The sequence below is a fragment of the Corvus hawaiiensis genome, chromosome 17, assembly GCF_020740725.1.
Source record: "Corvus hawaiiensis isolate bCorHaw1 chromosome 17, bCorHaw1.pri.cur, whole genome shotgun sequence".
Classification (NCBI taxonomy): Eukaryota; Metazoa; Chordata; class Aves; order Passeriformes; family Corvidae; genus Corvus; species Corvus hawaiiensis.
The window spans coordinates 5211891-5226757 of NC_063229.1; the positions used below are offsets into that span (position 1 = coordinate 5211891).

The window sequence follows — 14867 nt, forward strand, 5'->3', positions numbered from 1 at the left end:
ACCAGAATGTGTGGCTCAGGGAAGTGCTGGAGTGAGGCATTAAAAAGCTGTGTAGATGTGGCACTTGGGGACAGGGGTTAGAGATGGACATGGCAGTGCTGGGGGAACAGTTGGACTTGATGATCTTAGAAAGCTTTTCCAACATAAATGATTCCATGATTCTGTAAATGCTAATAGACAAATACAGAGTGTCCCCAGTGCATCTTTTTAATTGTCCATCACTCATAGCCAGACATCAGGAAATTCACACCTGAAGGTCATCATGGGGAATTTCTCAGCCATGGATGTAAGCTTTCTAAAAATTTTAAGGTTTCTGACAACGGGGAGTTGACATTACCCCAGCAAACATCCCTGTTCCTGGAGCTGCCAGGTTCTGAGTGTTGGTTTAGATCCTTGGATGATGAAGTGGTTCAGATATTCAGATCTAAATCACCTGTCCAGTCCTAATGACAAAGCTGCATAATTAAGGCAGTTGTTAAGGCGCATGAAAATGCTTCACACATCAGTACTTCCAGAGCCATCTGTTGCCTAAAGACTGAGGGGCTGGAAAGCAATCAGGGCCAAGCTGTTTGTGCCATGATGATAGTTGTCTGAGGATCTGGAGGAGGAGAGGGCTGGATCAATGACGTGAGGAAAAAGTCCTGGAGAAGTGAGTTGGATGCCTGCGCTGCCATCAGAGGGCTGGGAGGGGTGCAGAAGGCAGCTGTTGCTGCTGACAGGAACAGCTCTGCCCTCACCAGCTTTCAGAAGCATCCAGAGCCCTATCACTGACATCAACCTTTTCCCAGAACCTGCCAGGCTTGTCAGGGCTCTGAAACCAAAGGGCCACACCAGCCCTGACAGCCCCTCCTGGTCTGCTGCTCCAGGAGCTGCCTCCTTTGCCCCTTCCTGCAGTTCCTCTTTGTCTCATCTTGGCACTTTGTTCTGGGAGGTGTTCAGCAGCTCAGCAAAATGAGTGGGTTAATGTGCTGCCATTTCAAGGGAAGCTGATTTCCTTTCCGTATTAGTTGCTTTATGTCCAAAGAACGGGGCAAAGGAGGATCCCTGCATGCCACTGCCTGCAGGGATCAGTTAACTTGAAAATGTTCAGTGAAGAAAAGGAAAAAAACTATGTGCAAGGATCTGGAATACTGGTTAAATGCATTGTAATACATCAAGGCAGAAGGATACTGCTGAAAATGGCTTCTTTGAACATCAAAAAATAGCTCAACATTGCAGAAATGTCCTATTCTCATAGTATTATGTTTGCATTTTTAGACAGGTAGTTGCAATTTTTCCTTCCGGGTAATGGAACTAAACTGTTGCAATTATTTATCTTTTAAAATAAAGACTTTTTTTTTTAATCTAGAACAATTACCTATCTAGATGATTTTCCTAGATATCTACTTTTACAGACTTAGTGTTTTGTAAAAATAGTATTGGAATTATATTTTTAAACCATTTTTTTTATTTAAAAGTGTGCAGCATTTCAGAAGACAACATATTTTCAGACCTGTATTTTGTTCCAAGTGCAAAGCATAAATTTTAGTGGACTGTTGAAAGATTCTGTGGTAATTGCTTCTTCATGACCTGTCAGAAAACTATTGAAAGAGGAACCTTTCCCACTTCCCAAGCATGTGAGGAGCCTTAGGACACCATCATGAGTCTTGGCTTTGCCCGGGGATGTAACTGTAAATGCAGAGTAACTCTGTTTGCTCTAGACTTCACACTGGTCCACCAAGAACTGAACGTGACTTCAAGTAGTCAGATTAAACAGGAGGTTAACTAACTGTAAAGTAGGTGATGGTTTTAACCCAAAGGTGCTAGGAGCTAGTTGAATTTATTATTGGAACCTTTCCTCTTCTGCACATCTCTCATGTTTTACTGTTTGGTTTCCTTACAACCAGTAGCACCATTGCCTGAGAAATTCAGTGCCAGGTTTTCCTTTATAATTCTGTCTTTTTCCAGTAGGCAGTATGTGGTCAGCATGTTCCCTGCTGTATTTTATTTTGCGATCTGTGTGTTTAAAGAGATGAATCAACTTCCAAGCCCTCTGTGACCCATTTTACAGCTGCACAGCATTGCTTTAAGCAGTCAGCTGAAGATTGCTCTGCCAGAGCAAGCACAGGGGTCCTTAAGGGGTCTATTTGCTGTGGGTCAGTTTGCTAGACCCTTTTTCCTCAAGGAGCAGTGCAGTGAGTCAGGAAAAATGAAGAGAGAACCCTCTGGAGTTCACCCAAGCCTGGGGTTGCAATGAGCTTCAGCAGAGGCAGAAGGAAGGGCTTTAATAAGGTTTAATGAGGCAGATGTCCACCATGCAGCACATCACACCAGGGAAAAGCCAGAGGTGCCATCAGGCAAACTGAGTGTTCAGAGGAGCAGGTGGAGATTTGAGCTCAGCTTGCAGAAATCACAAAGCTTTTCTTCCCCAGTACCACACCCAAAATTTTCTGCAAAGAGCTCCTTCTCAGCTCTGTGCTGATGGTGTCCCAGGGACAGCTCCGCAAGCTGGACCATCCTGGTAGTGGAGGCAACACATCAACAGTGACCTCACAACAAACACTTCCTTCACCAGGCTCTGCATTTTGGTTCACACGGACATTGGGTCTGTTCCCTGAGCTGGGAAAACCAAGCTCAGCTGTTTTTTCCCTTGAACAACAATCAAGGTAAAAGGGATGTTGCAGCAGTGAGGCAAGAAAGCAGGAGAGTCCATGAAAGAGCACACAATGAAGTTCTACTCAGTTTCATGTTTCAAGTTTCACATTAAATAGAGCATTTCATTAGAATTGCAGATGAAGATCTGAAATTGCTAAGGACTGTGCAATTCTTAGCCAAACTTGATTCAAATTGCTCTGGACTCCTATGAGCAGAGAGGTTGGATTTAAGTTTATTTGAAATGTTGTGGAAATAACAGCAGCAATATGGTTATATACAGATTTTTAAAATAGAATTGGTTTCCATGCTGTGACCTTGCATGAATGATTTAGTCCTGAAGCAAAATTCAGTTGAATGAGTTACCACTATTGAAAAGCAGGTTCCCAAATAGATCTGCTGGCAGATCTTTAAATGTGACCATATGGACTGTATCACTTCATGTTTGGTTTCAGTTTCTGGACTTCAAAGCTGTGTTTCTTAGAGCAATTCATGTCTGCTTTCAGATAATTCCTCCCAACTCTCTGTCGTCTTCTATACAGGCATTTCTTCTTGCCAAGGACCAAAATCTCCAACCCTAACTCTTCCAAACAGTTCTGAATGATAGTTCTATTAAAGTCACAGAGACTTACGTCAGGAGTACCTGGTCTTTACAGAGACGGGCCATAGCACTGTGGTAATCTCTAGACTGCAGTTCTGCCCTCAGCCAGTCTTGTGTTCTGCTGCAATCCAGGACTGGAAAATTGGATTCTGTGAGATGGCTGAGTACCTGCAGCTCTGACTGGTGAAACCAGTCAAAAATACTCACTTATAGAAGCAGCTCTTTCAGCTATTTTGGGCATACGTAGTTATAGGTAAATAGTACGGGATTCTTGTATAGCAACACTTCATAGAAAACTTCCTACAACGTATAGGAAGGGATGAAAAAGGCCATAAAAATCTTTAATATGCTTTAAGGGGAGATGCAACCCAGGAGGCCTCAATTCCTAACTGGTAACTCATCGTGCAGGGTCAACATCATATTGTGTACTTAAGTTCACCCATCAGCAAAAGCTAATTGTTTATGAGCTGAGATCCTGTGTGGAGAAAGAGATGGAATTAGGAGTCCTGTCCTGGCGCACTCCATGCATCCCTGTGCCCAGGATGGTGCCTGAACCTTTTCAAGGAGTTACTCTGTATTTACACCAACACAAATGGTGTCTGAGGTTGGGAAAGAATTGCTGCTGTTTCTCTGCACTTAAGTTTAATGGGCAGTGTAAGATATCAGCTCAGCCAGGTCTGGAAGATGCTGGTTTTACTCCCAGCTGAAGCTGTAAAAGACAGCAATTCATCCACTTTCCAGGAGGGTTTGTATTTAGTGACAGAAACCTCTTTTGCAACAGTATTTTCAACTGCAGCAATCCATATCATGATTTTATTATTTGCTCACCAGGAAAAGAAATGGAAATGTTTTCTGTGTGTGGGTTGTTTGTTTTGGTTTGTTTCTTTCTCCTGGGCTGGGTAATGGCTGCAGAATGAAATTTAATCAAGAGCAATATGAGACCAGGGAAGAATTTCTGGAAATACAGAGATTCGTGTACGTGTTACAAGCACTCAGTTTAATGTTATTTATGAGAAAAGGGCACTCAATGGCCAAGATGTTGTTTTCCTTTTCCCCTGCACTGGCCAGAGCTCCAGGGACATGATTGCAATGTAGGAAGCCCCTTCAACTCCCACTGGAATTTCACACCAATTTTAATTGTTGGGTGGTATCATCTGGGAGTTTCTCTCCATGGGAGAGATTGGCAGAGGTTATTAAGCTAAATTTATATTTATATTTTTTGAAATAACAGAGTTTGTGCTGAATTTCTTTCCACCATCTGTGGGACATTCAAAAAGAAAAACATCCCTTTATTTTATTTATAAGCATACCTCTGTATAAACACATTCACACTTAAATATCTCCATATATTTCCATGGATGCTGGGATCTGCCTGCACAGGTCAGCTTGCTAAATCAGGATTTTAAGAAGAAACATTTTCATTAGGTGATTTTCTCATTAGATGATGGAAAAACAGAATCGTTAATCAGTGGCTATGCCAGTCTAATGAAAGCAAATTAAAAAAAATAATATATCAAAATGCAGAAGTAAGATGAGCTGTTATTTAGAACATGTCTGTGTGGTGATTGCAAGCCTAAACTTTGCAGAGGGCAGGGTTTGTAGCTCTCTGTACCAGCAGAGACTTATACCGGATGGCTCCTACATGCACCTGGCTTGTCTAAACTTTCTCTGGTTGTAAATAAAATTAAAAAATAAATAAAAATAAATCCTCCACAAATAGTGATTCATTTGATCAAGTGAAGCTTAGATCATATTCTCAAGAGCCTGTGCTTGTATACCCACAGTGCAAAACACTCAGGGCATCTTTTGACTTAAACCTACTTTGCTTCACTTTCTCCTGTCCTGTGATGTTTGCTCTGTGGTATTGGCACTTGTTCTTTACTACACCTTTACTACACCTTTACTTCCTCTCCTCCTGCCACAACCTGCACTGAGTTTGGCTTCATCAGGGCAGGCGTTGAAAGCACAGTTAAAGCTGTCAGAGCACGGGCTGTAGGTGGGGATTTGCCCTTGCAGTGGCTCTAGGAAAGCTGCCCGGGTGCTTAGGCCAGAATTGCTTCCCAGCCCTGCTCAGGCTGCTGGCAGTTCCAGAGGGGCAGGTGAGGAAGCACAGATTCAAACTGGACCACGGGAGCAGATCCACCCAGTGTCAGTGTGACAGACACTGCACTGCTCTGAGCTCTCCTTCCTCTGGCTCTGTTCACACCCCTCTAGTGACCAGGATTTCCCAGCCTGCCTGCCTCACTGGCTTCAGAGACTCCTTCATAAAACTCTCCCCCAGTTTGAAATGAACTGCCTTTCCTAGAGCCTCCCATTCCCCAGCCCCTGCAGGCAGAGAGAACAGCTCCCCTGTGGTGTCTTTTCATGTTTGAAGACCCATCAGCCCTATTTGATTTCCTTTTCTCTAGATTAAAGATCCACATTTCCTTTGGCCTTTGCTTGTAGATCATGTTTGCCAGCATCACCTTTCGTGTCCTCCTTTGTGTGTCTGATTTGAAGAGCAGTGTTGCAGCAGAGCCCTCTCCAATCCTCAGTCAGAGCAACAGGATCACCCAGATTATAGTGCTGTGCTCTTATTTTTCAACCAGCATGAAACCATTCCTCCAAATTGGATTTGTCGTCTGCTACAGGTTTAGGGCGTGGAGATCCTTTCCAATAGATCTGCTGTTTGACCCATGCTCCCTGGTATTTGCATGGCTCATCACTGCCTGCCTTAATTTGGAGCAGATTCCATCATAAATTACATGTGTACTCCTAGAAGTTTGCCATGCACAATTCTCTAAAAGGAATTTTATTTTTTTGGCTTTCTCAAATTGCTTATTGAAAATGAGGGCAATGTGCAATTTGTGTCTGTAGAAGGAAATTTCACGTTTAACTTACATGATCTATACCTAATGTCTAAATTACCTGTGCATGCAAATCTACCCCACAGTGTACATAATCAATCCATCCTGGCGAAACATCTAAAATTAAATCTGTCAATGTGCACGCACAGGAGTTCTCGAGGAGTGGCAGTTACAGATTTAATGTTCATGCATGTAAAATTGATAGAAAAAGTTAGAGAAGAGTTTGAAGCTGTTTATAAAAAAAATAATCCCTGACAGTTATCCAAACCTCCACGAAACAGGAATCTGATCCTGCAGATACTTCTAACAGAAAATATTGCTGGAGCCTCCTGATTAATGCTTGTGGCAGTAAATGGTTTGTGCTTGATACCAAGTTTGCATTCCTTGACTGTTTAAGTGGAACTTCCACAATTTTATAATATTTTTTAATATAGTGCTTCAGATTTTATGTCTAGTCTCTGACAGGAGTGGAAGTTTCAAAAATAACCGAATCAAATCTCCATCATTTTTTCCCCCCAGATTCACACTTAGTTGTGTTCACTGCCTATAGCTTTTCTCCTTGCTTTAGTGGGGCCAGCATCAACTGCCTGATTATACAGCTGGTTTCACTTTTTCACTCAACTTTGAGCATCTTTCTGTCTCATCCCTCCTCTGTGTGTGTGATGCTTGCAGACATCATCTCTTCATTTCAAAACCCTCTCACACTGAAAAGGGTGACCCAATAAACTCCATCCATGGACTCCTGCTTTCTTCTTGGCACACTTCCGTTACCCTTGAATGTAAACCAGCATTGAGATATCTTCTTCACATCCTGACATTCTGTGTTCATTATATCAGGCTCTTCTTCCCAATAGTTGCCTGGTCCTTTATTTCCTCCCCTTTTCAGCTGGATAATGCATGAGTGGGGAGGTGTGTGCTCCTTGCGGGGTGTCAGCTGTGCTGGGGACACGCTAGGCACACGGCTGGCCCGTGATTGACACTAATGCTCCCACAGCAGCTTTGTGGGGCATTGCAGTGGCTCTGTGCAGGGCAGGCTGGGCAGTGGGGACAGCGGGAGCTGTGTCACCAGCATGGCTTGTCAGTGATTCACAGAGATCTCTTAGAGCGCCCTATTTTTGGAAACAGCATTTCTAGATAAACGCTTTTCCAATTCCAAAAGGCATTTTGATGTGCTGGGAAATAAACCTCTACCTAGCTGTGGGTTTTAAGTCACATCCCTAACATTGTGGAAAGTGCTAGTCATTTGATTTTATAATCTTTTCTATGAATTATAATGATGGTAAGGACCAAATAGGCTTAGTCCTGTGCTGCCACTCTCTCCAGATACAGAACGGCAGCAGAAAAGGCACGTTTAGAAACCGAGAGCCCCTTGATGTGTCTGGCAAGCTTAGCTCTGAAATCCTCAAAAGAGATCTGTCTTCCTTTGCCCTCTAATTTAGATGAAGAATTTCTACATTCTTGGAACAGAGAGGGAGAAAGGTGGAAACTGATAAGACACGGTTGAAAGAAAATTGTAGCGTTTTCAGATGCAGGCCTGGGTTGTGTGTGCGAGGTAGATTGAGAACTTTAAACTCATATCACCTTTTCTTTTTAGGCATTCAAGCCAGTGTTTTAGGGGCCTCTCTGTCTTCTACAGGACCAGGTAGAACTCCTTTGCATAGGGCTGTTGTAAGCAGGCCTTTGGGGACTAAGGGGCTTGGGTTTGGGGTCATTTTTTTCCTGCCTAGGACATGCAGAAATGTTGTTGCTCATTCGCTCAAAGACAAAACAAGTTTGCCAATTCCAGCTCTTTGTAGCCTGTTGGCGTTTCTGAAAAGATACCAGGCAATGGGGACTTACAGATAATTACTGCCACAAATAATTTAATTTGCATTGAATGAGGAAGTCGCCCCTTTTGACTCACCATTTTCAACCATCAGGAGTGGTCGTCTGTAGTGGCTCACCCCAGCAGTCCAGAGTGCTTGTTATTAAGGACTTCTGCATTTTGGATTAGTGTTTCCCACTGAGTGATTTTAATTTCTGTTGCCAAAGAATTCACACAGGCATGCACAATTAGCAAATCATCAGGATTAAAAGAACCACATGGCAGGGTTAACACACTTCAAGACTATTGTAGTTACCTCAGGTACCACAGCACAAAAAAATAGGGGCTCCCATGTCCGCAGCTCATGGTTCCTAAATCTGGCTGTGCCAACGCTGCTGAACACTGGAAGCAAAGCTTTTAACATCATTAACTGCCAGCTTTTTGTTTCATCCCTCAAGGACTGCTCCCCTCTTTGCATCTTCATCTGCACAAGTGGGTACACCGTGGGGGTTTTGGGAGATCTGAGTAAGCCCCCTGTGATGATGGACCCAATTTGAACAGCTCTGGGCTTGGATTGGAACCACTGATTTACAAATGGCTGAACCCCCAACTGGCTGAGCGGATGAAACAGATGTGTTTGTTCAAAAGTTTGCAACAAACATCCGAGTTTTCTCCATAAATTTGTGCTCTCCTGATCTGGATTATCTTGCTTTAAAATAGGCTTTTCCCACAGACATAGGCAAAGGATTTAGCTCTCTTTGACCCTTCTTTGCAAACAAGTATAAGTGGCCATGCTGCCCAACTCCTGGAGGCTGGAGCTCAGCTGTGTGCTTGCACTTGCCTGTAAATGCCACTCTGAAATGTTCTGTGCATAAATGGAGCCTGTTAGGTTATGTTGCAAGGAGCACCTTTTTTTTTTTAGAATCTAATTAAGTTGAAAAGATGGGTAGTACTTACCACAAGCATGTTGTTTTAGAGAAGGAAAACCTCTTTGCAAAATTATTTAGTTGTTAGGATTTTTTTTCTTCTTTGAGTTGGAGAAAAGAAAGAAAACTAAAGCTCCTTCTTACAGTAAGCTGTTTTTCTCCCTTTTATTTTGTTTTATTTTCTTATCTAGGGAAGTCGTGTAAGCAAAGTTCTTTGCTGGTGCGAGGGATTTGTGTGATATTTTTTCAAGGTGTGGATTGTAGAATGTCACACATTCATTTTTAAAGGGTTTTGCTCTCTGATACGAATGAAGCACAGGGCAGTCAAATGTCAGTGGAAGCTTAGCAGCTCACTTTTCCTGCTTCTCTCCATTTTATTATTCCCTGTGTTTGCAAAAGAGGAGCCTCTTACGTTCTCAGCTTTGTTAGTGTTTTCAGAGCAGGCAGCCTTGCTGCTTTTGACAAAGTTTTTGCTGTCTCCTCAAAACAAGAAAAGACCCATTTTCCCAGAACAGGGGCATATTTGGACCTTGCTAAAACAACTTCAACCTTTAAACTGCCCCACCCTTCACTGCCGGGGGATCTCCAGAGCAGTTCGAGCATGTATCAGGAATCAGGAGGCTGCTGCCCTCACTGCTCTGCTTGGGGACAGGACAGAACTCTGCTCCAGCTCTCAGGTGGCACAGAGCCAGGTCTCACACTCCCCTGGAGCTCTCAAAGAGCATCCCATGGGGTGGATGCAGATGTCCTGGTACCTTGGAGTGAGCGGTGCTCCCATCCCGAGCCCTCTGCTCCTCCTGGAGCGCGCAGCACCCACTCCAGGGGCTGTACCCATTGCACCCTGTCCAAGGCACCCACTCCAGGGGCTGTACCCATTGCACCCTGTCCAAGGCACCTGCTCCAGGGGCTGTACCCATTGCACCCTGTCCAAGGCACCTGCTCCAGGGGCTGTACCCATTGTACCCTGTCCAAGGCACCCACTCCAGGGGCTGTACCCATTGTACCCTGTCCAAGGCACCCACTCCAGGGGCTGTACCCATTGCACCCTGTCCAAGGCCTCTGCTCCAGGAGCTGTACCCATTGCACCCTGTCCAAGGCACCTGCTCCAGGGGCTGTACCCATTGCACCCTGTCCAAGGCCTCTGCTCCAGGGGCTGTACCCATTGCACCCTGTCCAAGGCCTCTGCTCCAGGGGCTGCACCCATTGCACCCTGTCCAAGGCCTCTGCTCCAGGGGCTGCACCCATTGCACCCTGTCCAAGGCCTCTGCTCCAGGGGCTGTACCCATTGCACCCTGTCCAAGGCCTCTGCTCCAGGAGCTGTACCCATTGCACCCTGTCCAAGGCACCTGCTCCAGGGGCTGTACCCATTGCACCCTGTCCAAGGCACCTGCTCCAGGGGCTGTACCCATTGTACCCTGTCCAAGGCACCCACTCCAGGAGCTGTACCCATTGTACCCTGTCCAAGGCTGAGGAAGCACTCCCACTGCTGGGGTGATGCAGGTTTGTGCCAGATGAGTGACTGGGAGGGAGAGCTCCAGGCTGGTATCACGATATTTTTGGTGCTCCACAAGTTACATTAAAAAGCCATGGGGTTTCCTGGTTTGTCACGTGCCCTGCATGTCTGAGCAAGTGGGGTAATTTTGTCAAAATATTTTGCCATTGCTTTGCTTTTAATGAGGGCAAACTGACCTTGCTTTCTCCCCTCTCCAAACCACCCCAAAGGAAGCTAGCCAAGAAGCAGAAGGAGACCCAGACCAGCACGCAGAGGGAGATGGGTCCCGTGGCTACTTCTGACAAGACCTCCACCAAACTCAGTGCTGTTCACAATGAAGAAGCTTTTTCTTCCAGCTGCCAAGATGTTAATGGATTCAGTAAGTTTAACTTGCTTGCAATGGATATGACCCCCTTGGAGAGCTCTAGGTTCTTAAAAGGACCTATTCCTTTGGGCACAATGTTGAGGAGTTAGGAATGGCAGTGATAGAGATCGTTGCAAAAGCTCCATAGAAATCTGGAATGTCTCTGGCACTGCCCCTGGTTTATCTGTCAGACAGGTGGAGAGCATTCCTCTGGGTCCAAATCTACTGAGAATAATTTATAAAGCCTGTTCTAATAACTGCATCAGAATAAGAGGCACGTTTATTTGTTGTTTAGAAGTAACTTTTCCTTTGTGAGTAGAAGAGTCAAATCACTTAGCTGGTTGTAGGATGAAATAACATTTTCTGTATGAAATTGTTATGAAAGAAGGTCTCCTGGTCCCCTGGCTAGAGAACTGGAATGGAAAGACAGCATTTCTTCCTTTGTCTGTGTCCTCGGTTTATTCTTCACACGGGTTCAGTAAAACTGATCTTAGTTAACATTTGTAAACCACTCAGACCTCTGTAGCTAAAAGAGTTTTGTGGGTAAAGCAGCACAAAGTCCTACTTTAGCCTCACTAGATCCAGGTTGAGTGCATGGTGGATTGCATGGCGGATTTGTAAACTTTTTTCGTATTAAATAAATTTAAACTTAGACACTATGGGCATGTCACTCCTTCTTTTGACACTCAGCCTGTTAGTTTGGACAAGGGACAGCTCTGAAACTCAAGTGTGTCCTAAAACTCTTTATTAAGCATCTTTAGCAAAGGGGTTTTTCTCCCCGATTACTAAAATGGAAATGCTCATGGTACAAAATGTGGTTTATCATTGAAACCTCCCCTTGTAATCTCAAATTGAGCGGGACAGGTTGAGTGAATTCTTCCTTTCCCTCTCTCTGCAGGTCATGTCAAATTCCATCTGCATGTGCTGCTACTGCCACTTTGTGTAACACACCTGTGAGATGGATAAATAGGTGTTTGGGACAGCCAAGGCTGGCAGGGAACACTTTTCTCTGATATTAAATTTACTTCAGTCAAGATCTAATTTTCTCAGGTGCTGAGTAGCTCTATCTCCTAAGGAGGCAGCAGGAGTTCTGTGGGGTTCATAGCTTTGAAAGCCAGGACAGCAGCAGACAGTGTTGTATCAGCCATCCCCGAAACAGCACAGGCAGCTTGGCTGGAATATGTAGGGAAAAGCAAGTATTTAACACTTCCCTCAGAATCTGGATTTCTAAAAGTTTGGGGATTCTTTCTCCAACCAGAAAATTAGAAAAGAGACAAGCTTGAAATGTGACCTCATTTTTCCCCCCCCATGGTATTTTGACAGACTAATTAAAACAGTTGAGTCATTTTCTTGAAATAGCAGCTACAGAAAATATGAGGTATCAAATTTTGTAAAGAAACATCACTCCGGATTTTCAATTTTTTAAATCAGTTAGACCTTTACTTGTCTGACTTCTCTGCAGATTTTATCACTGCCTCCCCCTATAACCTGAGTCAGTCATGGGAGGATTCTTAAAACTCTTTATATCTATGAGAAATAATTATCAATAAACCTTCACGATTTCTCCAAATTTTTTACTGCCAAGTCCAGGATGCTGAGGTGTTGGAGGTAAGTTCTGTGCAGTAGTATGCACATGCTGATACAGGAACTTTCTAGGTAAAAAATTTCTTAAAATAAAAAAAAAAATAAATAGCCTTAATAAAGTTGAATACTTCTGGGTTCTGTACAGGCCTACTTTGGAGTAACATAATAGGATTATTGCTTAACCCTCCTGCTAACTAACAGAGTTTTACAGGGTTTATCCACCAGAGCTGTTGAAATCAACTGTCTTAAGCAGCAGTCAGATTCCTTCTTAAATTGTTTTTTGCCTGCCAACAGTACATAGCATTTACAGCATCTGATGATGGGCAGTCCCCCTCTCCATCCTGCCCCTCAGCTGTGGGAGCCTGAGCTGGCTGTAGCAGGGACATGGAAATGCCCCTCTCCTTTTGGAAGAAGAGCCCCCCAAGAGAAGCAAAGTGTTTCCAATGCCAGGATCACTTTGCCAGCTCACAAAAAAATCAAACAGAGCAGCACAACTTGCTAAGTAGGACCCCTCCGTTTTTGGATGTCTTGTAAGCAAGTTCACCTGCTGAATACAGTGTCCTTGCAGGGCTTGTGTCCTTGCCTCCAGTTTATGTTTTCTGTCACTATAATTCTGATAACTTTTCAGACAGAACAAATTCAATGAGTCCCTATAGAAGCTTTTCTTTTCCCATGCTCTCTCCAGCTGGCCACTGGTCTGGTCTGCTTCTGGGTGAGCCCTGTCCACCCTCCTGCTGTTGCTTACCCCATCCCCCTGCCCTGTCACCACACAGGACTATTTTTTAAAATCAGGCAGATTTAAAAATCCCACTCTCAAGGGTGTTGCCTGATGCTCTGCTCCATGAGGGAGATAAAAAATGAACAGCTGCCTTCCTGCTTATCAGGCCCTTGTTTTCTGTTGGGGCATCAAGACCTCAGGTCTTGCTGAAAAGTGGAAGAGAATTGGGCATTTATCTTTCCTGGCCCAAAGCAAAGCCTCTCATCCCTCTTTCCATGCTGCAGTGTTAGTTGTTATCCTAGCAGGATTCTCACTGATACATACAGGTGTTGAAATGAAAGAGATTTTTTGGACTTGGCCTCTGTCTCTGACACTCTGCAGAATCAGAGAAGGTGTTTGCTGAAACATGGATTGGTCCATGGCTGTTCCAGCTTGTCTGCTTTTACTCAGGGATTATGAACAACCACAGTTAGTTGTTCATTTTCTCAAATATCTTGGGGTTTTTTTTAAATAAAAGTATATCCTAACTCCATTAATGGCAGATGATGGCCCTGGCAGTGGCTGAGCAGTTCCCTGGTGTGCAGGAGAGTTGGGAGGCAGCACAGTCACATGTAGATATTGGCTCAGGGCAAGGTTCTTATGAAATAAGATGGGAAATGGGAGACAAAGCAGACCTAATTTTGCCCCCCAGTGCCTGCCCTGAGCAGAAGGGTGTGCAGGGGGTTGTTGCCATGCAGAAATCATGTGCAGTTTGGCAGTGATGGGGGAAGCAGCAGTGGATCAGCTCAGCAGTGATGCACTGACCATGTGCTCTGCCCAAAGGAACTGCTCTTCTGGCTTTGCAGTGCTCAAATGCTATGGACCAGCCTTGTCCAGGAGAATTCCCTGTCCCCAGCAGAGCCATCCTGACATCCTTGCAGGGTTTCTGACAGAAACTATTTGATTCTGAGGTTTTAACCCCTTAAAATGCAGCCAGTTTTGTAGGAGACTGATTTATTGAGGTGTGCTTTACCCTTGTGACATCTCCATTTGGGGGGAGACAGCTCTCCAGACACCCTTGAGGAGGGACACTGATCCAGATGAAGGAGTGGCTTTAATGTTACAGGTACAGAGAGCATTTTGGAAGTGGGGGACGGAATTTTGCAGTAGTAACCACAACTATAAATTACCAAGTCAGTGGGATTTTACTTACGAGAAGAAGATGATGAGAGGGAGGTGTAGGCAAGTGGCACACAGGGTTTAAAGGATCCATTTGTACCAAGCAACATCGAAATTCACACCTTTCCATAATCCCCTATGTTTTTGTGATCAGTGAGATGCAAAGGTCTTCACAAAAGACAAATACGGCAAGACATAGTTCTTATTCCTACCCCACAGATAATTTTCACTCATAACTAGGTTACCTGCTAAATGCAGTCTAAGGACTTGTAGGGTCATGGATATGAGATGTTTTCTCCAGTAAAAAAATTCTTAAAATAATTTTAAAATAAAAGACAAACCCACATTTTATCAAAAGCATAAAAGGAAAATATACTAAAGTCCCTTTTACTGGCTTTCATGGGATTTTTGTGGGGTTTGCTAGTTTAGGAAATATTATAAAAATTAAAGAGCAGTTTTCAGAATAGGAAGGAGCCTTCACCACTCTGCATGACTGGAGGGATCCGTGTGGCCTCACGTGCCACTCCAGGGAGCACAAAGAGAATTTTTAATGAAGTCTTAATCTCTACCCTGATGTGAAATCCTCCCTGGACGTGTTTCCTTTGATTACAGACCCGAGCGCTGCTGGTTAGAAAGCAGCACTGTGTACACATCTCATTATACAGCCTGACTGATTTCGGGAATAACTTCTCCAAAGTTTTAAGAAACTTCTCTTTTGTGTTTGTGGGTTTTGGGATTTTGGT

The 14867-nt window shown here is 44.1% G+C and overlaps 1 protein-coding gene across 11 annotated transcripts in view; it reads left to right on the forward strand.

Annotated features, from left to right (window-relative positions):
* Positions 1 to 14867, forward strand: part of PTPRT (protein tyrosine phosphatase receptor type T) — a 431252-nt gene that overhangs the window by 361110 nt on the left and 55275 nt on the right. For 7 of the 11 annotated variants that reach the window (XM_048321536.1, XM_048321540.1, XM_048321542.1 and 4 more), the window contains 2 exons: positions 7673 to 7720; positions 10531 to 10679. In XM_048321536.1, coding sequence (XP_048177493.1) covers positions 7673 to 7720; positions 10531 to 10679 — 197 coding nt within the window. The remainder of the gene's footprint in view (positions 1 to 7672; positions 7721 to 10530; positions 10680 to 14867) is intronic. The other 4 variants (XM_048321537.1, XM_048321538.1, XM_048321541.1 and 1 more) reach the window with 1 other exon arrangement.